The sequence below is a fragment of the Nerophis ophidion genome, linkage group LG06, assembly GCF_033978795.1.
Source record: "Nerophis ophidion isolate RoL-2023_Sa linkage group LG06, RoL_Noph_v1.0, whole genome shotgun sequence".
Classification (NCBI taxonomy): domain Eukaryota; kingdom Metazoa; phylum Chordata; class Actinopteri; order Syngnathiformes; family Syngnathidae; genus Nerophis; species Nerophis ophidion.
In genome coordinates this window covers 22,051,323-22,078,871 of record NC_084616.1, presented here as the reverse complement: position 1 = coordinate 22,078,871, position 27,549 = coordinate 22,051,323, and the positions used below count along the sequence as shown (strand labels likewise).

At 38.7% G+C, this 27,549-nt stretch overlaps 2 protein-coding genes across 4 annotated transcripts in view; both read right to left on the bottom strand.

The window, feature by feature from the left end:
* ap4b1 (adaptor related protein complex 4 subunit beta 1) overlaps positions 1 to 2,769 on the bottom strand; it is a 45,799-nt gene extending 43,030 nt beyond the window's left edge. For 2 of the 3 annotated variants that reach the window (XM_061903084.1, XM_061903083.1), the window contains exons 1-2: positions 2,318 to 2,625; positions 1,931 to 2,059 (exon numbers count right to left, since the gene is read on the bottom strand). In XM_061903084.1, coding sequence (XP_061759068.1) covers positions 1,931 to 2,059; positions 2,318 to 2,460 — 272 coding nt within the window. In that variant the 5' untranslated portion in view covers positions 2,461 to 2,625. Of the gene's footprint in view, positions 1 to 1,930; positions 2,060 to 2,317; positions 2,626 to 2,648 lie in introns of those variants that run through there. The other variant, XM_061903085.1, reaches the window with a different exon arrangement.
* A 1,898-nt stretch (positions 2,770 to 4,667) lies between these two features.
* Positions 4,668 to 25,968, bottom strand: sephs3 (selenophosphate synthetase 3). The gene is made up of 8 exons (XM_061903082.1): positions 25,585 to 25,968; positions 19,160 to 19,263; positions 16,885 to 16,992; positions 16,663 to 16,817; positions 9,175 to 9,265; positions 8,981 to 9,080; positions 8,627 to 8,839; positions 4,668 to 5,552 (listed from the first exon to the last, which is right to left on the bottom strand). The coding sequence occupies exons 1-8, from the start codon at positions 25,859 to 25,861 to the stop codon at positions 5,314 to 5,316; spliced, it is 1,287 nt and encodes a 428-aa protein (XP_061759066.1). The 5' UTR covers positions 25,862 to 25,968; the 3' UTR covers positions 4,668 to 5,313.
* Positions 25,969 to 27,549: the final 1,581 nt, after the last annotated feature.

Genomic DNA, 27,549 nt, shown 5'->3' with positions numbered 1-27,549 from the left:
TGACTGGGACGTCGAAAAACCAAAGGGGCAAAGATCCAACAGTGTTTGGCGGTCATACTCAAGCAGTGAGCTGACCGAGACGAAAATAGACGCAAGCAACACAAAAACGAACAAAGCTGACAGCGAGAGACGGCAGGGCAAAGCACGTACTGGCGCCATCTTCTGGAAACTCGGAAGTGACATTTCTCAAATAGTGAAAGGTAAGTGTTGCTGTTTTTTTTTTTTAGTAACCAGCAAGCACAGTACAGTTAGTAGAACAACTGTGTTTTTATTACTGTGTATTTGATAGGTGCAGTCTGAAATTCAACTATTTTTTTCATTTATATGTATAATAAAATAAATATAGATAGCTAGAATTCACTGAAAGTTAAGTATTTCATACACACACATATATATATATATATATTCATGTATATATATATATATATATATATATATATATATATATATGAAATACTCGAGTTGGTGAATTGGCTATAAATATACTCTCCATCGGCCCTGCGATGAGGTAGCGACTTGTCCAGGGTGTACACCGCCTTCCGCCCGATTGTAGCTGAGATAGGCGCCAGCGCCCCCCGCGACACCAAAAAAAAAGGGAATAAGCGGTAGAAATGGATGGATGGATATACTCTCCTCTTAACCACGCCACTGCCCCACCCCCAACCTCCCAAAATCGGAGGTTTCAAGGTTGGCAAGTATGAATGTGAGTGTGAATGTTGTCCATCTGTGTTGGCCCTGCGATGAAGTGGCGACTTGTCCAGGGTGAGATAGGTTTCAGCACCCCCCGCCACCCCAAAAAGGATGGATGGATGGATAGTTACAGCCATGTGTGTGGGACATACTTGCCAACCTTGAGACCTCCGATTTCGGGAGGTGGGGGCCGTGGTTAAGAGGGGTGGCGTATAATTCACCAACTCGAGTATTTCATATATATATATATATATATATATATATATATATATATTTGTATGAAATACTTGACTTTAAGTGAATTATAGCTATATATATTTATTTTAATATATATATAAAGAAAATAAATAGTTGAATTTCAGACGGCACCTATCAAATACACAGTAATAAAAACACAGTTGTTCTACTAACTGTACTGTGCTTGCTGGTTACTAAAAAACAACAACAACACTTACCTTTCACAATTTGAGTAACCTTTGTTCTGCTATTTGCGTATTGGCGAGCGATCTCCAAATCCGGGAACATATCCTTCACGGATTTGTTGTAGACATGCGCAAATGAGAACGGGATGTTGCTTCCAGCTATCAGCATAGCCATCCATAAGATAAGATACACCATCGGGTCTCCATTTTGCAAGATGGGCCATAATACTGGGTTGTGAACGATGCTTTGCTGACTGACCGTTCATGGGTGAGTATATCCGTTCACCGTGTTCAATGGAGAAGTCTGTTCTATAAAATTTACAGGCAACATACCCAGTCCCCTTCTAACTCTCCTGGATAAACTGAAATTCTTGTTTCCATTCGTTCTGGAACTTGCAAGCGTATTTCTTCATTTTGCTCGTCGAAGGTGTAATATATTGGGTTGGAGTCAATAACCAGGCGACGTGATGAAGTTACGTCTCTTTACTGTGGGCTTCAGAACAGACATTCTATTCTATGTACAGTAGATGGCAGTATTGTCCTGTTTAAGAGGGTCACAACATTGAGACAGGTTCTCATGGAGCTGGAGTGGGCGTGGCCTCCAGCTCCGTCTGAATTTCGGGAGATTTTCGGGAGAAAATCCGTCCCGGGAGGTTTTCGGGAGAGGCGTGGAATTTCGGGAGTCTCCCGGAAAATCCGGGAAGCTTGGCAAGTATGGTGTGGGAACATTATTTCTGGGAGCTCCGGATATCATTTCAGAAAAACAATGAAGTGCAATTGAGTAACTCAGGGATGCAAAGACGTGTGTGTGTTCGTACTTAATCACTTTGAGGATGGCGTTCCTGTAACGCAAGTGATCCGACTGGACGTGAGGGTTGGACAGAGCTCTCCTCAGGTCCTTCACCATGTCCTCGTTGCCAAGGTATGGCATGGTGGCAGCAGACAACCTGTCAGGTACGGTCATAATTAAAGTTAAAGTACCAATGACTGTCACACACTCACACTCACACTCACACACTCACACACACACACACACACACACACACACACACACACACACACACACACACACACACACACACACACACACACACACACACACACACACACACACACACACACACACACACACACACACACACACACACACACACACACACACACACACACAAGGTGTGGTGAGATTCCATCCATCCATTTCCTACCGCCTATTCCCTTTTGGGGTCGTCCTTTGCGTTTGACCCATTACTCTCACGCCCTTGGAGGTGAGGGGAGCAGTGAGCTGCATAGTCATGTTGTCAAGCTTTAAATATGACCGCAACACAGCTGAATTCAAATGCTTGGACATGAACGTGGACTAGTAGACATTATCAAAGGGGGAACAGGAACGAAAACCCTAAAGCACGAACACGTCTTGCTTAGTTATTACCCCTAATACAAAAGGAACGTTTTTGATATATTCAAGACTCAAACTGTATTTAACATCTACCCGCTACAACGCAATATTCAATATACATATTTTACTGCCACTCTTACCGCTTTTAATCACTCCTTGGATGACAAGGTTTACTTTGCCGTAAAAATGCACGTCCGTGTTTCTTCTTCTGCATTATTTGTCATGTGAATGCTGCTCCCTGGTGGTCGGAGAGTAAATTGCTGTTTGCCACTATTCTTTTACAGGTTAGCTGTAAATAGACAAAGTTGCAAAGTTGCTTAAACACATAGCTGCCATGCTGTCAGTAAAAAAATAAAAAATAAATGAATCGAAAATAGTTTTTATGAATTATTGATTCTTACTTCATCAAATATTCAACTTTTAAATTGTTTAGGGGAAAGTATTGCATATTTTGTGTATTTGACGTATAAAAAAGAGAAGGCTTCTAAGACAAAAAAGGACATTAAACAAAACAAAAAAATATTAAAACAAAATATAAAGACTTACAATCAAGTTGGTCAGGGCTTAAGTGTTGAAAGTAAAACATTTTATAAAATACTTATTTTCAGAGTAGGGCCCTTTTGGATTGCCAACCATTTTAGTGGGACTTTTTTTTATTTAAATTGTCATTGCTCAATATATATATATATATATATATATATATATATATATATATATATATATATATATACGCATATATACATACATATACATATATTCGTTTATATACATGTGTGTGTATGTATATATATATATATATATAAGTTAAAGTACCAATGATTGTCACACACACTAGGTGTGGCGGAATTATTCTCTGTATTTGACCCAACACCCTTGATCACCCCCTGGGAGGTGAGGGGAGCAGTGGGCAGCAGCTGTGCCGCACCCGGGAATCATTTTTGGTGATTTAACCCCCAATAATTTCTCCTCGGGGACTAATAAAGTATGTCTGATTCTGATTGTGTGTATGTATGTATGTATGTATATATATATATATATATATATATATGCATATATATATATACACATATACATATATACATACATATAGATATGTATACATACATATACATTTATATACATATATACACATATACATACATTTATATATACATATTTATAGACATATATATATACACATACATATATACACATGCATATATATACTTATACATATATATATATATACACACACACATATATATATATACATATATATATATATACACATACACATATATATAATATATATATACACACACACACACACACACACACACACACACATATATATATATATATATATATACACACACATACATTGCAATATATATGTATAATGAAAATAAAAATCAATGGTGGTTTTAATTTTTGATCTATTTAAGGCTTCAATTACTTCACATAAAAAATTCTTAACACATATAATTTTTTGGTGGGGAGAACATTCAGTATTTTGTGTGTGCGTGTGTGTGTGTGGGGGGTTGACATAACACTACATAAAACATTTAAAAAAAAGTAAACTTAATATCAACAGATACACCTGAAATTGATCCTGAGACTTAAGTGTTAATAATAATACAAATATCTGACAATTGCACTGTGCACCAATTTCGCTCTAAAAATAAACTTGCTTTGAATTTTTATGAATGAGACTCTTCAGGGTCCCCGAGACTAAACTGGAGGGGAGCCCTAAAGGTAAAAAAATATGTACTGTATTGGTTTTGAAAAATATATTTTTAGTGTGTGACCCTCAGTGGAATAAGTTTGGACACCCCTACTGTAATGTGTCACTATCAGTAATTTACTGTTTTTATATTTTAAAATACCAATGTGTTTTTTAACCACTGGTCATTACTTAGTGATTTGGAGCGCTGTATAACTGCATCATACTAAGTGATGTTTATAATAAACGTAGAAGTAGCATTTTTGTGTATATTTTGTTCAACTCCATTTTAAAATACAACTCTTAAAAGTATATATTAGGTCTTCTTAAACCATGTCGTGTATCCGATTCCAAACAATGACTGATTTTCTGGAAGTGAGACTTGCTCTTCGTTGAAGGTGATGTTCTCCTAGGCTGCATGTATCTTTCACAGTAAAGATTCATCATACAAATGAAGTGAATTTTGCACACATAATTTTGTTTTAATTAAGTGTGGTAAGCAGGAAATCCAACAGCTTTAGGCCTCCAGCAGGCCAAAGTCCCCCCCCCACCCCTCAATTGGAAAACATCAACTCCACCTGTCCCCGTAGGCCGGGGTTTACGGGGTGGAGCGTCATAAGGGGGAAGACTGGAAGCGACTTGGTGCTGGAAGACCCACCAGCTGATCTTGCTGGTCTGGGAACAGCACCGCTTGTCCAGAGGAAGCTGCTCAAGCCTTCCTCTGGACTGTAGCAGCTGATCCGGGCGCAAGAACAGATTAAAAAAACGGATTTCCATGGTATAAATGCATTCACACATTACAGAACCCTCATCTCCTTCCCACATGATTCACCAATAAGACACTTGGAAAAAACAATTCATTCATATCATGCAAACATACACATCCACTCAGTTTGTATCAGAATTTAGGAGGCTTGATTTGGAATGTTTTTCTCGTCCCAGTAATCCTAAAACTGCCTTTTTGTTACTAAAGGAAATGTGTTGAAAAGTTAAATGCAATTAGTCAAGCTATGAATCGGACAAGGTAAATTTTGTTTTGATCATTTAAGAGGCCCACCTCCAAGAACAGCGGTAGAGAAAAGATACACAACGATGCACACAGTCTATGACAGGTTGGGAAGAGGCACGGGGCTTGCCGAGCTGTTCTCTCGATTGGCTACTTGGCTTCCTCGCGGGTGGACCTCGATGATGCGGGGCTTGTCGATGATGCGAGCACGGCGGTCTCCCTTCTCTACGATCCCGATGATCCACGCACCCTGACCCCCAGCTCCCGAGCCCTGGCTCTTCATCTCAGAACAGAACTTGGCGGCTTGCTCCCTGGGCAGACACACTAGGAGTCCGCCTGGAGAGAGAGCAAAAGGAAGTTGTTTATTAATATTCATACACTTACAGTGGCCCACAATAAATTGATGATATATATCACAATACACAATAAAAAATGCGCCCGATATAACGTCCGTTAAAAATATTTTTTCTTCTTTGCTCTGATTAGGGGGTACTTGAACTACAAAAATGTTCTCAGGGGGTACATCAATGAAAAAAGGTTGATAACCACTGTATTAAACAAAACCAGTTTCCTTTTAAGTGATTTAGAAATGTATCAGAGCTGTTTATCATAGAACTGGCACCCAATGTTAATAAAAAGTACTGTTTTGGAATCGATAGATCGATTCTGAATCGAAAGATCGATTCTGAATCGAATCGTTGCCTCCAAAAGTCAAATCGAATCATGTGGTCCTCAAAGATTCACAGCCCAAATATCAACTATCAAGTTTGCTTGTCTGGCGGTGAATTCTTTGCATGGAGTGAGAAAACAAAGTCAAATTGAAGAAATTGTGGATAATAGAGGAAAGAAAAGTCACATGGACAGGGTTTTGGATTTTTCCAAAGGGACCGTAGTCACACCAATGTGGTCTGTAAATGTTGCAAGGCAAGACCGCTAATACCTCACCACCTTGGCCGCGCTCACCCTTTAGAGCAGTTGTTCTCAACCTTTTTTCAGTGATGATGATGATGATGATGATGATGATCGATTAGATATATATCGTGCTTTTCTATTGTTATATACTCAAAGCGCTCACAGAGAAGTGGGAACCCATCATTCATTCACACCTGGTGGTGGTAAGCTACATCTGTAGCCACAGCTGCCCTGGGGTAGACTGACGGAAGCGTGGCTGCCAGTTTGCGCCTACGGCCCCTCCGACCACCACCAATCATTCATTCATCATTCATTCACCAGTGTGAGCGGCACCGGGGGAAAAGGGTGAAGTGTCCTGCCCAAGGACACAACGGCAGCGATTTTGATGTCAATAGGTGGGAAGCGAACCCGCAACCCTCAGGTTTCTGGCACGGCCGCTCTACCCACTACACCATGCCGCCCCATGTGATGTACCCCCTGAGAACATTTTTTTAATTCAAGTACCCTCTAAGAGCAAAGCATTTTTGGTTGAAAAAAAAAAGATAAAAAAATAAAATACAGCACTATGTCCTCAATTTCTGATTTATTAAATTGTATAACAGTGCAAAATATTGCTCATTTGTAGTGGTGTTTCTTGAACTATTTGGAAAAAAGATATAAAAATAACTAAAAACTTTTTGAAAAATAAACAAGTGATTCATCTATAAATAAAGATTTCTACACATAGAAGTAATCATTAACCTAAAGTGCCCTCTTTGGGGATTGTAATAGAGATCCATCTGGATTCATGAACTTAATTCTAAACATTTTTTCACAAAAAAAGAAATCTTTAACATCAATATTAATGGAGCTGAGCCGGAAGGCAAAGCTCTCAATTTACCGGTCGATCTACGTTCCCATCCTCACCTATGGTCATGGGCTTTGGGTCATGACCGAAAGGTTAGGATCACGGGTACAAGCGGCCGAAATGAGTTTCCTCCGCCGGATGTCGGGGCTCTCCCTTAGAGATAGGGTGAGAAGCTCTGTCATCCGGGAGGAGCTTTTGAGCCACTGCTCCTCCACATCGAGAGGAGCCAGATGAGGTGGTTCGGGCATCTGGTCAGGATGCCACCCGAACGCCTCTCTAGGGAGGTGTTTAGGGCACGTCCAACCGGTAGGAGGCCACGGGGAAGACCCAGGACACGTTGGGAAGACTATTTCTCCCGGCTGGCCTGGGAACGCCTCGGGATCCCCCGGGAGGAGCTAGACGAAGTGGCTGGGGAGAGGGAAGTCTGGGCTTCCCTGCTTAGGCTGCTGCCCCCTCGACCCGACCTCGGATAAGCGGAAGAAGATGGATGGATGGATTTCTACACATAGAAGTAATCATCAACATAAAGTGCCCTCTTTGGGGATTGTAATAGAGATCCATCTGGATTCATGAAATTAATTCTAAACATTCGTTCACAAAAAAATAAATCTTTAACATCAATATTTATGGAACATGTCCACAAAAAAATCTAGCTGTTAACAATTCATATTGCATTGTTGCATTTCTTTTCACAGTTTATGAACTTACATTCATATTGTGTTGAAGTATTATTCAATAAATATATTTATAAAGGATTTTTGAATTGTTGCTATTTTTAGAATATTTTGGAAAAATTCTCACGTACCTCTTGGCATACCTTCAAGTACGCCCATTTGAGAACCACTGCTTTAGAGCACAGCTATAACTTATTGAAAGTAAACCTGCAGAAAATAATTCTAAGGTTTCTCTATGTTTACATTTTCATACTTTGCACTATTTTCTTAGACTTTATGAAGCATTTCTTACATATTCATTATTTTTAAAAGCTTATAAAGTGTTCAAAGTGATTTTACTATTTTGTTTACATGTTTGAGTATTTTCCAGGCTTGTGTTGACATTTCCTTTATGCCTTGATAGCTGAAGGGTTACAATCAGAAGAAGGCCTGCTCCCTATTTTCCATAGGTCCTAACAAATGTCAATAATTATCAATATCGACCAATATACTAATAATGTTTAAGCAAAAACTGCATAACAAAAATTGATTTTCCATAGTTGAATAAGAATAACAGGGCAAATTAATGTTGCACAGCTGTTATTTCCTCACACTAAACCTGCAGAAAATAGTTCTCAGGTTTCTCAAAGTTTACATTTTCACACTTTTCACTATTTTCTTACACTTTATGAAGAATTTCTTACATATGCCTTATTTTTAAGAGCTTATTGTTAAGTGTTCAATGAGATTTTGATATTTTGCTTACATTGAGCGTTTTTTATATGCTTGTGTTGACATTTTCTTCCTGCCTTAATAGCTGAGGGATTATAATCAGAAGAAGCTTACACTTCATATAAAATCTTTTTTCGTGCTCATTATTTTCCATAGGTCAAAAAAATATCAATTTTCTATATAGACCGATGATTAAAACAGAAAATAATTGAAAAACACTACAGTAAACCAACATGTAAACTCTACTAAAAGAAAAAAAGTCCTACCGGATGTTTCTGATGACGTGCCCTGAAGCAGACTGAATATGTTTCCACATGCTTTACTGACGGCAGCCATCTTGGCTATGATTGGTAGGTTGTGGATAACAAAGGCCACCTCGCTGCGTTGCTGTGCTGCCAGGTTATTTGCGTGACCCAGCAGACCGAAGCCTGTCACGTCTGTTGCTGCGTGGGCCTGGAACTTGTGCATGAGGCCTGCCGCTGCAAGGTAGAAAATAAATAAGCATGATGACCACAAAAAAGTATTCTGGAAAAGCTCAACATTGGAAAAAAAACAAAATAGATATAAAGGATGGGCTCAGACTAATAAACGGACCACGACAACAAAAGGCATGCTCGTACCTGTTCGGTTCAGTGTTGCCATGGAGAACATGGCTTCCTGATAGGCCTCTTTTACTTCCTGTTTGGTGATTACAAGCTTGATCTTGTTCCACCGATCAGTCTGGTTGGACGAGATGATCCAAAGAGGAGGATCAACATTCATTGTTAGTCGAGCACACTAAATTCCACTCTCACAACAGCAGCCAGTCTCAGACCTGTTCGAGCCACTGGTGAGCATTGACAGCCACCTGTGTCCCCAGAGGTTTAGTTAGGACCAGCACATCTCCTGGGACAGCACCATCTGGCCTGGAAAAAAGTGCGACACAGAATTAGGGCGCCTCTCCATCCTCCTAATACAGCAATCTGTTATTGGGAGGGGGTTGGGATCCTGCAAGGCCAAATCAGAGCATTTTGGTCTTTGCCACTATCACATTTCAGGTCAGGTGACCCACACCGGGGTTCAAACTTGGGGATTTGGGTAGCAGTACAATAGGAAAATACATGCTATTTTTATGCTTAATTGTTTAATTTGACCTGTTGAACCACGTCAATTATATTTTCAGCCCATCATGTATGTGAGAATATTGTCTAGACATCCACAAAATGCCACAATTTCAAACTGCCAGTTTGAGCATGCCGCTCAAAATGACTTTGGCAATTTCCGTGCGTTCGGGACCTGATGGCGTCAGAGAGGAAACTCCTTTGCACTTTGCCCTCAGTCAGCAGATCAGAGCCTATGTCTACATTGCAGGCCAAAGTGAGCCAAATCAAATTTTTTCTAGCTGACGGTTTGGATTACAAAATTGTATCTTTATCAGACTCCAGTATAAACGCGCACAAGCCCTAATGTGGTCTCAAGTGAAAACGAAGGAAGTTGACCAGATTCCGTAAATGAACAAGGAAGTCAATGCTCCTACTACTAATTTGCAAAATAAAGGCCTTCGCACATTAAAAAAATGTGTGTTTTTTTACGTGAAAATAAATGAAAGTAATATATTATACTATATACTAATGTATATAGTATAATATATTTGGGAGGGTTCTAATTAAAGTTAAATGATTGTCACACACACACTAGGTGTGGTGAAATTTTTCCTCTGCATTTGACCCATCCCCTTGTTCAGCCCCTGGGAGGTGAGGGGAGCAGTGGGCAGCAGCGGTGGCCGCGCCCGGTAATAATTTTTGGTGATTTAACCCTTGATGCTGAGTGCCAAGCAGGGAGTTTATGGGTCCCATTTTTATAGTCTTTGGTATGACTCCGCCGGGGTTTGAACTCACAACCTACCGATCTCTTGTTACGGCTTTTAATTAGAGGAAACACAGACATCTGCGTGGATCTACGTTAATTTATTTTTTCAACTCACGCAATGTACGTCGGCAAATACGCTTCTTCAAAAATCGCTATTTCTTCGGAATAAAAGTGTATACACACACACACACACACACACACACACACACACACACGCACGCACGTGACCCCAAAAGGGACAAGCGGTAGAAAATGGATGGATATATTCCTATTCTTTGGTTCATGAAAAAACATACGGAGGCTATTTCATTCTTAGAGGTCTGTTTCACAGGTTTCCCTGCTCTTCCGCAAAACCTGTGAAACAGACCTGTAGGGATGAAATAGCCTGTGTGTTAGAGTGATTGGAGCACATACTTGTTTGTCACAAAAAACATTCATGAAGTTTGGTTCTTTTAGGAATTTATTATGGGTTGACTGAAAATGTGACCAAATCTGCTGGGTCAAAAGTATACATACGGCAATGCTAATATTTGGTTAGATGTCCCTTAGCAAGTTTCACTGCAATAAGGCGCTTTTAGTAGCCACCCACAAGCTTCTGGTTGAAATTTTGACCACTCCTCCTGACAAAATTTGTGCAGTTTAGCTAAATTTGTTGGATTTCTTACATGGACTTGTTTCTTCAGCATTGTCCACATGTTCTCAATGGGGTTTAAAGGCCTACTGAAATGAGATTTTCTTATTTAAACGGGGATAGAAGGTCCATTCTATGTGTCATACTTGATAATTTTGCGATATTGCCGTATTTTTGCTGAAAGGATTTAGTAGAGAACACCGACGATAAAGTTTGCAACTTTTGGTCGCTAATAAAAAAGCCTTGCCTGTACCGGAAGTAGCAGACGGTGTGCGCGTGACGTCACGGGTTGTGGAGCTCCTCACATCCGCACATTGTTTACAATCATGGCCACCAGCAGCAAGAGCGATTCGGACCGAGAAAGCGACAATTTCCCCATTAATTTGAGCGAGGATGAAAGATTTGTGGATGAGGAAAGTGAGAGTGAAGGACTAGAGGAAAAAAAAAATAAAAAAAATAAAAAATAGACGGCATAGCGATTCAGATAGACAAATTTACTAGGATAATTCTGGAAAATCCCTTATCTACTTATTGTGTTACTAGTGTTTTAGTAAGATTATATGGTCGTACCTGTACAACCTGAAAGCCGGAGGGGTGTGGCCACGGGTGTGGTGACCACCGGTGTCTCCGAGGGAAGCCACGTTTTTCAACAAGGCGAAGGCAACCGATGCTTCCTCCACGGTGGAAGCATCCGACGGTCAAGGGCAGCCGGTGGGAGGAGGTAAGAGAGTCCGCAGCTGGTGCAGGAGGAACGACGCAAGCTCTCCGCTCATGTCTACGGTAAGAGCCGACTTATTACCACCATTTTCTCACCGCAACCTGCGGGTTGACATGTGGTAGGGAACCATGTTCGCGTGACCGCTCTGTTCCATAGTAAAGCTTCACCGTCATCTTTCGGGAATGTAAACAAGGAAACACCGGCTGTGTTTGTGTTGGTAAAGGTGGCCGCAATACACCGCTTCCCACCTACATCTTTCTTCTTTGACGTCTCCATTATTAATTAAAAAAATTGCAAAAGATTCAGCCACACAGATGTCCATAATACTGTGGAATTATGCGATGAAAAGGGACGACTTATAGCTGTGAACGGTGCTGGACCAAAATGTCCTCTACAATGCGTGACGTCACGCGCACGCGTCATCATACCACGACGTTTTAGCATGATACTTCCGCACGAAATTTAAAATTGCAATTTAGTAAACTAAACCGGCCGTATTGGCATGTGTTGCAATGTTAAGATTTCATCATTGATGTATAAACTATCAGACTGCGTGGTGGATAGTAGTGGGTTTCAGTAGGCCTTTAAGTCAGGACTTTGGGAAGGCCATTCTAAAACCTTAATTGTAGCCTGAGTTAGCCATTCCTTTACCACTTTTGACATGTGTTTGGGGTCATTGTCCTGTTAAAGTACCACTAATAGTCATACATACACAACACATATTATAGGTGTGGTGAAATTACTCTCTGCATTTGACCCATCCCCTTGTTCCACCCCCTGGGAGGTGAGGGGAGCAGTGAGCTGCAACGGTGGCCACGATTGCGAATCATTTTGGTGCTTTAACCCCGAATTCCAACCCTTGATGCTGAGTGCCAAGCAGGGAGGCAATGGGTCCCATTTTTATAGTCTTTGGTATGACTCAGCCGGGGTTTGAACTCACGACCTACCGATCTCAGGGCGGACACTCTAACCACAAGGCCACTCAGCAGGCCTGGAGCACCTAACTCCGCTCAAGACCCATCCTCTGGGCTAATGATTTTAGGTTCTCCTGAAGAATTTGGAGGTAATCCTTTTTCATTGTCCCATTTAAAGCACAAGTTTTATTGGCAACAGAACAGGCCTAGAGCATAATACTACCACCACTATGCTTGACGGTAAGCATGGTGTTCATTGGATTAAAGGCCTCACCTTTTCTCCTCCAAACATATTGCTAGGTATTGTGGCCAAACAGCTCAATATTTGTTTCATCCGACCACAAAACTTTCCTCCAGAAGGTCTTATCTTTGTCCATGTGATCAGCAGCAAACTTAAGACGAGCCTTAAGGTGTCACTTCTGGAGCAAGGGCTTCCTCCTTGCACTGTAGCCTCTCAGTCTATGGCGATGCAAAACATGCTTGACTGTGGACACTGACACCTGTAATCCAGCAGCTTTCAATTAATTGCAAATCTGCTTTTTGGTGGTTCTCGGTTGACTCTTGATTATCCTGACCAATTTTCTCTCAGCAGCAGGTGATGATAGCTTGCGTTTTCTTCCTGATCGTGGCAGTGACAATACTGTTCCATGCACTCTATACTTACAAACAATTGTCTGCACTGTTGCTCTTGGGACCTTAAGCTGATTTGAAATGACTCCAAGTGACTTTCCTGACTTGTTCAAGTCAATGATTCATTTTTTCAGATCTGTGCTGAGTTCCTTTCATTTTCCCATTGTCGCGTTTGTAACGGAGTCTAATGACTGCATCACATGAGCCTTATTTAAATGGGCTCAGAGAAGTCAACAGGTGTCGTCAACCATAATCACTCACATGAAGTTAAGAAGCCATGCCATGAAGCTAATTTGATTTGATTGTTACTTTTCTATATCACTAAAATGGATAATGTATGTTGCTGTATGTATACTTTTGACTAGGGATGGGCGATATTGGCTTTTATTAATATCGCAATATTTTTATGCCATATTGCAATATACGATATATAATACGATATTTTGCCTTAGCCTTGAATGAACACTGGATACATATAATCACAGCAGTATGGTAATTTTATGTGTCTACATTAAAACATTCTTGTTCATACTGCACTAATATATGCTACTTTTAAACTTTCATGCAGAGAGGGAAATCACAACCAAAACTGTATTCATTAAAGTTATTAGCAGGTGACTTTTCAAATGATGCTACATATTAGCAGTAATGCTACTTTTGGTAGCAACGCTTGTGCCCCACACTTGACAAATTAAAGTTGTCTGTTCGACATATTCCCGCTTGAAGCCGAACCACCGCCAGACGATGGGCCCCGTGCTGTTTTTCTTGGGAATTAATTATTCCTTCATCTGTTACGAGATTCACACCTTCTTTCTCTCGCAACAACCCGCTAGCATCACAGCTAACGTTAGCCACGCTGCTACCTCTCCGCTGGGCGAGGGCGTATACGTATGACGTGACAGTAAGTGACGTATGTAAGAATGTGCGCCTGCTTGTCTGTGAGGAGACACAGGAAAGAGTGAGGAGCGTAATGCCCGCAGCTGCGTGAGAACGTCTACTCGAATATTACGATATAGTCATTTTCTATATTGCAGAGAGACAAACCCGCGATATATATCGTATATCGATATATCACCCAGCCCTACTTTTGACCCAGCAAATTTGGTCCCATTTTCAGTGGACTTTTAATGAAAACAAACCATGAATGAATAATGAATCATTATTTTGTGACAAACAAGAATGTGCTCCAATCACTCTATCACAATAAAATAAGAGTTGTAGAAATTATTGGAAACTCAAGACAGATGACATTATGTCCTTCACAAGTGTATGTAAACTTTTGCTATATATATATATATATGTATATATATATATATATATATATATATATATATATATATATATATATATATATATATATAGTCATAAAAATGGGCTCCCACTTTTTTGTAACCGTACATATAGGCATTATCCTGTTATATCTCACATTCTATATTGTGTTTTGGAAAAAGGTTGTCATAAAGGTTACTTAATTCATTAAATAATTTTTTATGCATGTGTAAATTTATTCAGTTATAAACATTCATTCACTTTCTTCTTTCCTTCATGGATCCAAACTTTACCGCTGCTGGTAGTTTTTTCTATATTTTCATTTAATAAGTTGTAGGTGTATTTATTTCAGTGTAAAAGTGTAAAAAGGTTTTTGCTTCGGTCATGAAATTATGATAATCATGTGCCGGGGAATACATACATTATTTATTTAAACGCTTAAATTTCTAGTGTCTACATCAACTTCAGTTCTATCCATCAATTTTAAGTTGTTTTTTGCTTTTGTTTTTTGTTTTCTGCCCTTTTTCTGAAAGAAAAGTATCTTTTTTTTATGGCAAACACAGAAAATATGCAGAATTTTCCACAAAAAATAATTTTCAAAGTGGAATATTTGATGTTAAGTAATCGGAGCATTAGATAGGTCAATTATTCATAAAAACATTGATTTTGATTCAATATTATTGTGGAGAGGCGGAGCTGGCAGTCCGACAGAGAGGCAAATAGGATGGCAGGGACGGCGAGCGAGCGGCGCCACAATCAAGATCAGGTGCGTGGATCGCGCACCAGGGGACAATTTAGTCATCCTCTCACACTGTTTAGGAGGGTGACAGCTATGAACGTCGGGAAGAGAAGCGGAGAGACTAGTAGGAGCAAGAGGGAAGCTGACGAGGAGCGAGAGAGGAAGAGAGCCAGAGGCAGACGACGAGCGAGCGGAGAAGAGGAGCTGAAAAGCGACCTGCACTGAGGTTTTATTTGACAAATATAAACAAAGTCACAACCGTGCTCAAGAACATCCCTATTTGGAACATGGAACCCGCACGACAGCGAGTCTGTCACAATTATGTTTCGAGAAATGAGTTTTCAAAGAAAAAAACAGCTTTGTTTTTAGTCAGCATTGCAACTTTTTCAAAATTACATTTCACCAGTAAGCTTTTTTATTCCACTTTTATGTTTTTTTTTTTTTTACTGATACAGTTTGTTTTAACTATCATAGTTTTTATGTTATGAACGTGTAAATATTTGTAACCAGCCCCTCCCACCATGTCAAAATCAATCAAATCAAAAATCTCCCCAAACGTGTCCCAACGTTTGTACTACATTTGTGCTGATAAAAAATGTCGCTATTTAAGTTTATATTTTATTATTAATATAGTTTTAAGTTACTAACATTTTATCATTCAGAAAAATCCCACTTTTACATTTGAACCGATATGATATCAATTCTCGATACCTAGGAATCAATACCGGTACTCAACGGTACCAATTATTAATTGTTTTGGCTAATAAAATAAATGTTTCAGTATGTGTGTGTGTTAATATTTTATTGCAACATTTAAAAATGAACTTATGATAACTCAAGTCCAGGTGTTATATTTTGTTTTATGATCAAATTTCTGAGTGTCATTTGCAATAATGACATTAAGTTGCAGTTACGAAAAAACGAGTCGCCGGATGATAGTAGTGTAGAGCAGTGGTCCCCAACCACCGGGCCGCGGCCCGGTACCGGGCCATTCATTTTTATTAAAAAAATAAAAATGTTTTATTTTATTTTATTAAATCAACATAAAAAACACGATATACACTTACAATTAGTGCACCAACCACAAAAACCTCCCTTTTTCATGAGAAAACGAGAAAAAAATAAATAAATACAAAAATAAAAATTGGACCCCCCTCCCCTGAGCCGCGGGACAAATTATTAAGCGTTGACCGGTCCGCGGATACAAAAAGTTTGGGGACCACTGGTGTAGAGTATATGGTGTCTTTTGTTGCACCCTAAAGAATTAATACTCTATGTATTGTACTTATTCAAACCAGCTGTTTTATTGTAGAGTGTGTCTTAATTGAGGTGTTGACATCACCATGTAAAATTGCTAATGCTAATCATTAGCATGTCAATAGCAAAGCCAATGTATATTAGCATCAAAGTGGCATATTTTTGGGAAAAGTGGAGCCGTACTTTACTTACGTCGGAAGTTTGTTTTTTTTAATATATTTTTGTTGGCATTGATAGTTGCAACATTAGCCAGAGATAGTTTGGTTGAGTACCATCCCTACTTGGCATTGACTTACATGATGAACTCGCTTGGCTGGCAGACGACTGAGGCCACTCCCCCTATAATGATCCACGGATTGATTACCGTTTGGCCGCCTGTGACCGAGGTCCCTCCCTCCTCGGCGGCGTCACGAAATCCCCGCATCATTAGCGGCATTACACGCTCGCGATCCTGTGACAGACGATCACAAGAAAGCCCACTTAGATCAAGTCAACAAACAAATAAAAACTAACGTTACCTTGTCGTTCATCTTCTGGCTGACACTGAGCAGCATCAGCATGTTGTCACACTCTGTGATGCCCATGGCGTAGAGGTCACTGAGGACATTAGCGCACGCTATCTTGCCCTGGCAGACCACGAAAGGACAAACAAATCAACAGCATGAGATCTTCTTGTCAGCATTGGATTCGTATCTTCTGAAAGTTTTCAGCTTTCTGGTGGATTACGTTGCCATTGATTGATGTGTCCGACCTCATTTAAATATATCCAGGCATGTGATTTGACCACAGTGAAAAAGACTGAAAAAATTTCCGGGGGTCTTCAAGATTGTTACTCCACTGACAATATTGTTTCAAGAGACTACATAAGAACTTAATATTACAGAATAGTATTATATGCAAATTTATTTCAAATAAATTGTTAACTGGAATCAATAATGCGACTCTTTGAATTTTTTGTAATTTCACAATACATTTTGACGTGGCTTTTTATTTTTTAGAAAAAAACATTTATATTTTGCAAAGCAATAATTGGTTAATATTTAAAACAAACATGCGTTTTTCGCAAGCAAATATTTTTTAGCTTACCTCATTATTAACTACCCTGTCTGCAACTGAAGTGGGTTGTTTGGGTGGATCTTTCCTCTCAATGTCTACGGCAGTTGTCGATGTAAACAAAGGATGAAGTCTGTAAGGTTTGCTCACTTTCGGTTGACGTCCAAAAGTACCAGCTAGTGAAAAGTTTGTTTTCCTTGCTTCAAGTTGTTTCATATGTTTTTGGCGTTTCGCATGTACTTCCAAAGCCTTGAAACGTTGTGATCCATAGTCAATATTATCTTGACACAACGTGCACAAAAATTTTCCGGGACGATCAATTTTCCGAATAAAATCTCTGAATAAAGTCGTAACTTCCTTCTTCCCAACAGTATCAGTGATTTCCATTTCCATCCAGTCCCATCGAAACTTATTTTTGACATGTTTATCAATTTCTTTTACTCGTGAAGCGTCCTTTCTCTCGAGAACCGACATCGTTTACATTTGGAAAATGGCGGTAATAACGTCATCATTCATAACAGATGTGGACTCTTACTGCTGTGTTGGATCCGCTTTGGACTGGACTCTCGCGGCTGTGCTGGATCCATTATGGATTGAACTTTCACAGTATCATGATAGACCCGCTCGACATCCATTGCTTTCGTCCTCTCCAAGGTTCTCATAGTCATTATTGTCACCGACGTCCCACTGGGAGTGAGTTTTCCTGGGCCTACCGAGGATGTCGTAGTGGTTTGTGCAACCCTTTGAGACACTAGTGATTTAGGGCTATATAAGTAAACATTGATTGATTGATTGATTGATTGATTGATTGATTGATTGATGTCGTAATTGGTCACAAGGAACATTTCGACCAATCAACTACGGCGTAATATAAGCTACGTCTCAATTACAAAAGACGAATCGGCAAGTAAATGAATCTTGACTTAGGGTTGGAAAAAAAAAAAACGGAAAAACGGAAGCTAATCCCCCCCCCCCGAGATTAAAAAAGACTGAATTCCGACTTTAGACGGAAAAATCACATGCCTGTATATCGTAGGTCCTGAAATACTGCTTTCATGTAACTTGTCCTGGTAAAATCCCGTTTGGTTTGTACAAGTTAAAAATAATTGCAATGCTAATTTACATTTGCCTGTCACAGGGATTGTTCATCGTTGGTTAGCATTAAGCTAACAGCATTAGAGCCAACCCTTATCTTCTATAGTAGAATTAATTTTTTTCCGACCCATTTTGTTGATTTAACAGGATTCTTACATGTATATTCACTTAATGTCTAAATTCATGTAATGTTAATGTGGAGCTATTAGCAGACAACCTCAAGTTGGAAGTGTTTTCATCTCTACTTTAGCTAAGTTCGAACATTTTGGAAGGGCAGATTAACATGTAAAAAAATGTGTTGTAGTGATACAATGTGGTGAAAAAATATGCGCCAACAATGAAAAAAATACAACAAAACGATGTCATTAGAAAAATATGTTGATCGCAATAACAGATTTCTTCCGTCTTTTAAAAACCCTCGTGTCAGACTAAAACAATGTCATAGTGACATCTCCCCGGCCCTGCACCCGCTACAAATTGATTGCCTGTGTCACACAAAACTTCTTTGTTAAACATCAAGCTTGTCGTTAGTGGAATGCTACCAAATGTGTTCAAAATTTGGTTCCACATGTCATGTGAGAGTGCCTGTCCCACTATGGCCCTCTTCATTGGTAGTAGAGTCAAACTGATGGATGAATCCCTCACCATCATGTATGGATCCTCCACCAGGGGGTAGAAGAAGTCTGTTGTCTGGACTAAGGAGAGGCCTCCATGCCTCAGAGGGATCACGCAGCAGTCCATTCCCACTCCTGGAAGGCATGATTATTTTCTATTACATACAAACCCATTGCAGAATTAAAATACATATTTAAATGTTTTAATCATGTAATTTATTTGTTAACTGCTGTAGGATGTGCATTTCACTCAAAGTTATTACTCTTTGGAGGAACTACAGAAAACTGGTTCTGGGCCTGACAGTTGGGAATTATCTATAAAATATTTTTATAGCGAGATCATAAAAACCTGTTTATGAACTTCAAACTACAGTTATTAACATTGTGAGAGCCCCAATAATTACCTTTTCACTTGTTGAATCCAAAATAGTTATGCTGCCTGAGGTTTCAGCCAATTAGTGGCCACAATGCCAAACAGCAGGGTCTGATTGGTTTTCATGTCATCAAATGGCCAAAACTACACTAGTGATATTTTAGTTCATTTAGCCATTGTTATGCTTTAATCTAGGCCCCAAATACTTTGAATGTGCTCAAAGATAAACAAAAATATGTAATCAGCGATAGAGTCAAGTAGGGTTGCACAATCAGGGTATCTGCAGGTTTCAGCAAGTTAAATTTAAGACTTTTTAAGACCTTTTTAATGCCACCTTGAATGAAATTTAAGACCAAAAAAAATAATTAAAAAATCTATAAATATAAGCGATGGTTGGGGATCCCACTGTACTACAACCTCAATGACAATCAGTCAAGTTTACTTTTTGTATGTTTATTAATAAACAAACTGATAAGCACCACTCTCCCAAACAGCTTATCAAAAATCTTGAGAGATCCAAAAACTTTGACATCCAAAACAAACAAACCAACACCAACGCCAGTAAAAACATAATATACGAGGTGAGGGTAAAAATAAATTACATTTCATTAACACATACTAATCCGTGTCACGTAATATATGCAGGAAAATGTATTAGCAACCTGAGAATCAGGAAACATCACACGAAAAAGATCGCCAATCCCGTCATTTGAGGTGTAGGATTGATGTTTCACCAGTGTGCAAGATCCATAACACCTCGGATTTTAATGTTGCTGTTCCGTCGAAGATTGGTGTCAGGTCAGTGCTGCTAGCGGCAGTTGTTGTTAGCTGGGGGGGCGTTGGCGCTGGACCCACGCAGAACTGAGAGATGCCCGGTTTTTTTTTTGGCTCTCTGCCACGGTTTTATGCGTACCTTACTGCATGTGCGATTTGACTGCTCTAATTCCTATGGTGCCAAGTTTGAAATCCCTCTTACAAAGTATGCACCTGGCCTTCTCGGGATTGGAAACAGGCTTGAGCCAGCTTTTAAACTGGCTGTCTTCCAGCCAACGCTCGCAAAACTTGCATTTCCCCATGCTGACTGAAAGGTGGGACGTGAAGAAGAAAGGAAGGAGTCTGCGCGCGACCCGACTACACGCGCGACTGACACTGAAATCACTCACTTTAACTCAAAGACGTGCCTTAACTTTTACTCAAAGACGTGCCCCGAAAAAAAAAAAAAAAAACTGGCCCGACAATTTAAGACCATTGAGTACTGATTTTAAGACCATATTAGGAATTTCTAATAAATGTAATACTTTTTAAGGCCCTAATTTTAGATACACGAATTTAAGACTTTTTAAAGATCCGCGAATACCCTGACAATTAATCGACATCAAGGTTTTAATGAGTGTGGTTTCCTAATGACGGGGTTTTTCCTCTCTCCGCTGTCACTGGCATTTGAGTGACAAACAATTTCGCCAATAAGAATAGTTGAGTCTCCCGCTTTTGTCTCCAGGCCAATCAAAAGTGTATTTTGCTTCAAACCAGAGGTGGGGGAAACATTCGATTTTATAGATGCATTGCAATTCGGACATGGACGATTATAGAATTGTTTAGTAAACGTCAATGAATAAAGTCAATAAAGTAATGCAGGCAGTTCTATTTTTAGAACAGGCCAGCGGGCTACTCATCTGGTCCTTATGGGCTACCTGGTGCCCGCGGGCACCGCGTTGGTGACCCCTGCCATAGATTCTATGGCAGGGGTCACCAACAGGGGAACCTTTTTGGCTGAGAAAGCCGTGAAAGCCAAATATTTAAAAATGTATTTCCGTGAGAGCCAAATATTTTTTTTAACACGGACTACTACTAAATGCGTGCATTTTTAAGTACGACCAACATATTTAGATTACAATAAGTCTCTTGTTCTTTTTGATAACATTGTTATTCTGAAGCTAACAGATAAGAAATAAAAAACTTAAATCAATCAATGTTTATTTATATAGCCCTAAATCACAAATGTCTCAAAGGACTGTACAAACCACTACGACTACGACATCCTCGGAAGACTTCTTACCATGAATGTGACTTCTAGAAAACGGATGGATGGATTAAAATGCATGAGAATGGTTTACATTTTGAACATTATTTTTAACACTGTGAATACAGCTGAGATAGGCTGCAGCACCCCCTGCGACCCGAACGGGACAAGCGGTAGTAAATGGATGGATGGATGGATGGATGGATTACCAGCGGAATTATTCATTACTTATTGTGTTAAAGGGGAACATTATCACCAGACCTATGTAAGCGTCAATATATACCTTGATGGTGCAGAAAAAAGACCATATATTCTTTTAACCGATTTCCGAACTCTAAATGGGTGAATTTTGGCGAATTAAACGCCTTTCTGTTTATCGCCCTGGAGGCGATGACGTCAGAATGTGACGTCACCGAGGTAATACAGCCGCCATTTTCATTTTAAACACATTACAGCTCTGTTATTTTCCGTTTTTTTGACTATTTTTTGGAACCTTGGGAGACATCATGCCTCGTCGGTGTGTTGTCGGAGGGTGTAACTACACTAACAGGGAGGGATTCAAGTTGCACCACTGGCCCGAAGATGCGAAAGTGTCTGCCGCCAGACCCCCATTGAATGTGCTGGAGTGTCTCGACATTTTACCGGCGATGCTAAGGCAGACATGGCACAGAGATGTATGGATAACCTGCAAATGCATTTGCAACGATAGTCAACGAAATCACAAAGGTGAGTTTTGTTGATGTTGACTGCCAGCTAATCGATGCTAATATGCTATGCTAATCGATGCTAACATGCTATTTACCGGCGGTGCTATAGCAGACATGGCACAGAGATGTATGGATAACCTGTAGATGCATTTGCAACTATATTACGTTTCCTTCCACCCACATTTAATGCGAAAAAAACACTTACCAATCGACGTATTTAAGTTGCTCCAGTGTCAAAAGATGCGAATATCATGATCGTTTGGTCCGCACATTTTATCGACGATGCTAATGCAGCTATTCACTCAATAGCTTCAGTTTCTTCTTCAATACTTTCATACTCCAACCATCTGTTTCAATACATGCGTAATCTGTTGAATCGCTTAAATCGCTGAAATCCAAGTTTGAATCCGAGCTAATGTCACTATATCTTGCTGTGGTATTCCCATTGTTTGTTTACATTGGCAGCACTCTGTGACGTCACAGGGATATGGATAGTGGTTTTCGAAGATAGCAAAAATAAGGCACTTTAAAGCTTTATTTAGGGATATTCCGAGACCGGTAAAATTTTGAAAAAAACTTCAAAAAATACAACAAGCCACTTGGAACTGATTGTTATTGTTTTTAACCCTTTTGACATTGTGATAATGTTCCCCTTTAAGCAATGTCGCTAAAATTTATCAGAGAGCCAAATGCAGTCATCAAAGAGCCACATCTGGCTCGAGAGCCATAGTTTCCCCTACCCCTGCTCTATGGTATCAAATGTATCGATATTTTGCTTTGAGAAACGTTACTAAAGAGCGAGTATCGGTGGTATTGATATTTCGGTATCTGTCCGCACAATACTTAAAATGTCTTCCCTCACTCGTCATTTCTCAGTTTTATACATTTTCATCAATACAACAATTGCAAATCGAATTGCAATTTGGCAGAGAAAAATCAAAATTAGATTTGTTTCTTGAGTGAAGCGCCTAACCCAGAGCCTGACCTTTGCCATCAAAATATGCTGAATCATACTATATAACAGTGGTTCACAACCTTTTTTCAGTGATGTACCACCCTGAGAAACTTTTTTTTAATTCAAGTACCCCCTAATCAGAGCAAAACATTTTTGGTTGAAAAAAAGAGATAAAGAAGTAAAATAAAGCACTATGTCATCAGTTTCTGATTTACTAAATTGTGTAACAGTGCAAAATATTGCTCATTTGTAGTGGTCTTTCTTGAACTATTTGGAAAAAAGATATAAAAATAACTAAAAACTTTTTGAAAAATAAACAAGTGATTCAATTATAAATAAAGATTTCTACACATAAAAGTAATCATCAACTTAAGGTGCCCTCTTTGGGGATTGTAATAGAGATCCATCTGGATTCATGAAATTAATTGTAAACATTTCTTCACAAAAAAATAAATCTTTAACATCAATATTTATGGAACATGTCCACAAAAAAATCTGGCTGTCAACACTGAATATTGCATTGTTGCATTTCTTTTCACAGTTTATGAACTTACATTCATATTGTGTTGAAGTATTATTCAATAAATATATTTATAAAGGATTTTTGAATTGTTGCTATTTTTAGAATATTTTACAAAAAATCTCACGTACCCCTTGGCATACTTTCAAGTACACCCAGGGGTACGCGTACCCCCATTTGATACCATAGGTTCTATGGCAGGGGTAACCAACGCGGTGCCCACGGGCACCAGGTAGCCCATAAGGACCAGATAAGTAGCCCGCTGGCCTGTTCTAAAAATAGCTCAAATAGCAGCACTTACCAGTGAGCTGCCTGTATTTTTTAAATTTTATTTATTTACTAGCAAGCTGGTCTCGCTTTGCTTGACTTTTTTAATTTTTAAGACAGACAAAACTCAAATAGAATTCGAAAATTCAAGAAAATATTTTAAAGAGTTGGTCTTCACTTGTTTAAATAAATTCATTCATTTTTTTTACTTTGCTTCTTATAACTTTCAGAAAGACAATTTTAGAGAAAAAATACAAACTTAAAAATGATTTTAGGATTTTTAAACAGATACACCTTTTCACCTTTTAAATGCCTTCCTCTTCTTTCCTGACAATTTAAATCAATGTTCAAGTACATTTATTTTTTTTATTGTAAAGAATAATAAATACATTTTAATTTAATTCTTCATTTTAGCTTCTGTTTTTTCGACTAAGAATATTTGTGAAATATATCTTCAAACTTATTATGATTAAAATTCAAAAACATTATTCCGGCAAATCTAGAAAATCTATAGATTCAAATTTAAATCTTATTTCAAAGTCTTTTGAATTTCTTTTGACATTTTTGTTATGGAAAATCTAGAAGAAATAATGATTTGTCTTTGTTAGATGTATAGCTTGGTCCAATTTGTTATATATTCTAACAAAATGCAGATTGGATTTTAACCTATTTAAAACGTCATCAAAATTCTAAAATTAATCTTAATCAGGAAAAATGACTAATGTTGTTTCATAAATTCTTTTTAAAAACATTTCAAGCTGGTTTTTCTTATCTTTTTTTCGGTACAATTTTGAATTTTAAAGAGTCGAAATTGAAGATCAACTATGTTTGAAAATTTGTCATTTTTTTCCCGCTTTTTCCTCTTTTAACCGTTCAATTAAGTGTTTTTCTCATCATTTATTCTCTACAAAAAAACCTTCCGTAAAAGGAAAAAAAAATGTACGACGGAATGACAGACAGAAATATACTTATTTTTTTATATATATAGATTTATTTATTAAAAGGTAAATTGAGCAAACTGGCTATTTCTGGCAATCTATTTAAGTGTGTATCAAACTGGTAGCCCTTCGCATTAATCAGTACCCAAGAAGTAGAAGAAATAGCTCTTGGTTTTAAAAAGGTTGATGACCCCTGTTCTATGGTATCAAATGTATTGATATTTTGCTTTGAGAAACGGTACTATAGAGCGAGTATCGGTGGTATTGATATTTCGGTATCTGTCCGCACATTAAATTGTCTTCCCTCACTCGTTATTTCTCAGTTTTATACATTTTCATTAATACAACAATCGCAAATCGAATTGCAAATTGGCAGAGAAAAATCGAAATTAGATTTTTTCTTGAGAGAAGCGCCTGACCTTTGCCATCAAAATATGCTGAATCATACTATATAGTAATTAGTTTATTGCGTTCCCCGTGTTGTTTTTTTAAATGATTGTGTTAGTATTTGAGTAAATATCAATAGTTATCAGTGAAAGCATATTCTGTAGTAGTTGTTACTGTTATGTGTGACAACAAGTGACATATTGACACAGGTTAGCTCGCATGTTCAGCTAGGCTCGCTAACAACGCCATGCTAGCTTTCCGAGACAACACAGTGGTTCTCAATACTAACCAAGCCGGGGTCCGGGCAACTGTTGTCCGAACTCAGGCGCCTGGTCTCCGTCCTTCCCTGGCCCGTCGGCCCGGTCCGGCTCAAGTCCCGCCAGGAGTTTGAGCAGAGCCTCCTGCGGGACTTTGCAGCCTCATCCTTTCAAGCCCGAGAAGGAGGTGAGACGGAAGCCGCGCTCCAGGCCGTGGTCCTCGGGGTTGAAAGGCTTGTACCCGGGGGGTAAACACCCCTCGGTTCCCGACGTTTCTGTTTGTGGAGGCGGGGAAGTGGAGTCTGACATGTCTGCTCCGGTGAAGCCTTTGGGAGAGAACAGAAGAAACAACGCGCAAAGCAGCTCTTCAAAGAGTGAATGGAGTCGTGAGTTAAGCCTTCACGGGAAGCGCTGCACTTTACACCCTACCAAAATAAAATCAACGTGGCCTCCACATCAGCGCTTTTACTGTTTCGTATTCTAGAAGTATACGCATGGTTCCCACAAATCACAGACTACAAAAAAGGCAATGATTCATACATAATAACTGCATATTTAAACGTACAATCTATTATAAGAAATCACACTACCTTTATTTTGAAGGAAATGCTTTCCTCTTTCTTGATGCGGAAACATATTTGCGGTGCGATTGCGCCACAATACAACTGTCACTACCAAGTCGATTTCTGCACGTGAAATGAATGATTTCAAATTAATATTAATATCTTAGAAAATGGTTAGAAATTGAAAAGCTTTTAAAATTATTGTCTTTGTTGCAGCAATTTTAAGTTGTTTTATATAACCCAATTTTTTCTGCATCTTTTTGTATTGTCTTTTACTTCACTCCCTTTAACATGTTTTGTTAGTATAAAGATGTCACTGTTGAAATGTGTTGGAAATGCCTTGATTTGTTAGTACATTGTCAATTTGTGTGTTCAGTTCTTCAAAAAAAAAAAAAAACGGCAAACAACAAAAGCCTTCACGGGAAGCGCTGCAATTTGCACCCTACCAAAATAAAATCAATGTGGCCTCCACATCAGCGCTTTTACTGTTTCGTATTCTAGATGTATACGCACGGTTCCCACAAATCACAGACTACAAAAAAGGCGATGATTTATACATAATAACTGCATATTTAAACGTACAATCTATTATAAGAAATCACACTACCTTTATTTTGAAGGAAATGCTTTCCTCTTTCTTGATGCGGAAACATATTTGCAGTGCAATTGCGCCACAATACAACTGTCACTACCAAGTCGTTTTCAGCAAGTGAAATAAATAATTTCAAATTATTAATAATATATCATAGAATGGTTAGTAATGGAAAAGCTTTTGAATTATTGTCTTTTTTGGATCAAATTTTAAGTTGTTTTATATAACTCCATTTGTTCTTCATCTTTTTGTATTGTCTTTTACATTACTGTACATGTTTTATTTGTATAAAGATGTCAATGTAGAATTGTGTAGGAAATGCCTTGATTTGTTTGTACATTGTCAATTTGTATTCAGTTCTTCAAAAAAAAAAAAAAACGGCAAACAACAAAATGTAATATTGTACAAATCCTGTTTTCATATGAGTTGGGAAATTGTGTTAGATGTAAATATAAACAGAATACAATGATTTGCAAATAATTTTCAACCCATATTCAATTGAATACACTACAAAGACAATATATTTGATGTTCAAACTCATAAACTTTATTTTTTTTTTGCAAATAATAATTAACCTAGAATTTCATGGCTGCAACACATGCTGATGTATTTGGGCAAGGGTATGTTGACCACTGTGTTACATCACCTTTGCTTTTAACAACATGCAATAAACGTTTGGGAACTGAGGAAACTAATGGTTGAAGCCTTGAAAGTGGAATTCTTTCTCATTTTTGTTTTATGTAGAGCTTATGTAGAGTTCAACGGTACGGGGTCTCCACTGTCGTATTTTATGCTTCATAATGCGCCACACATTTTCGATGGGAGACATGTCTGGACTGCAG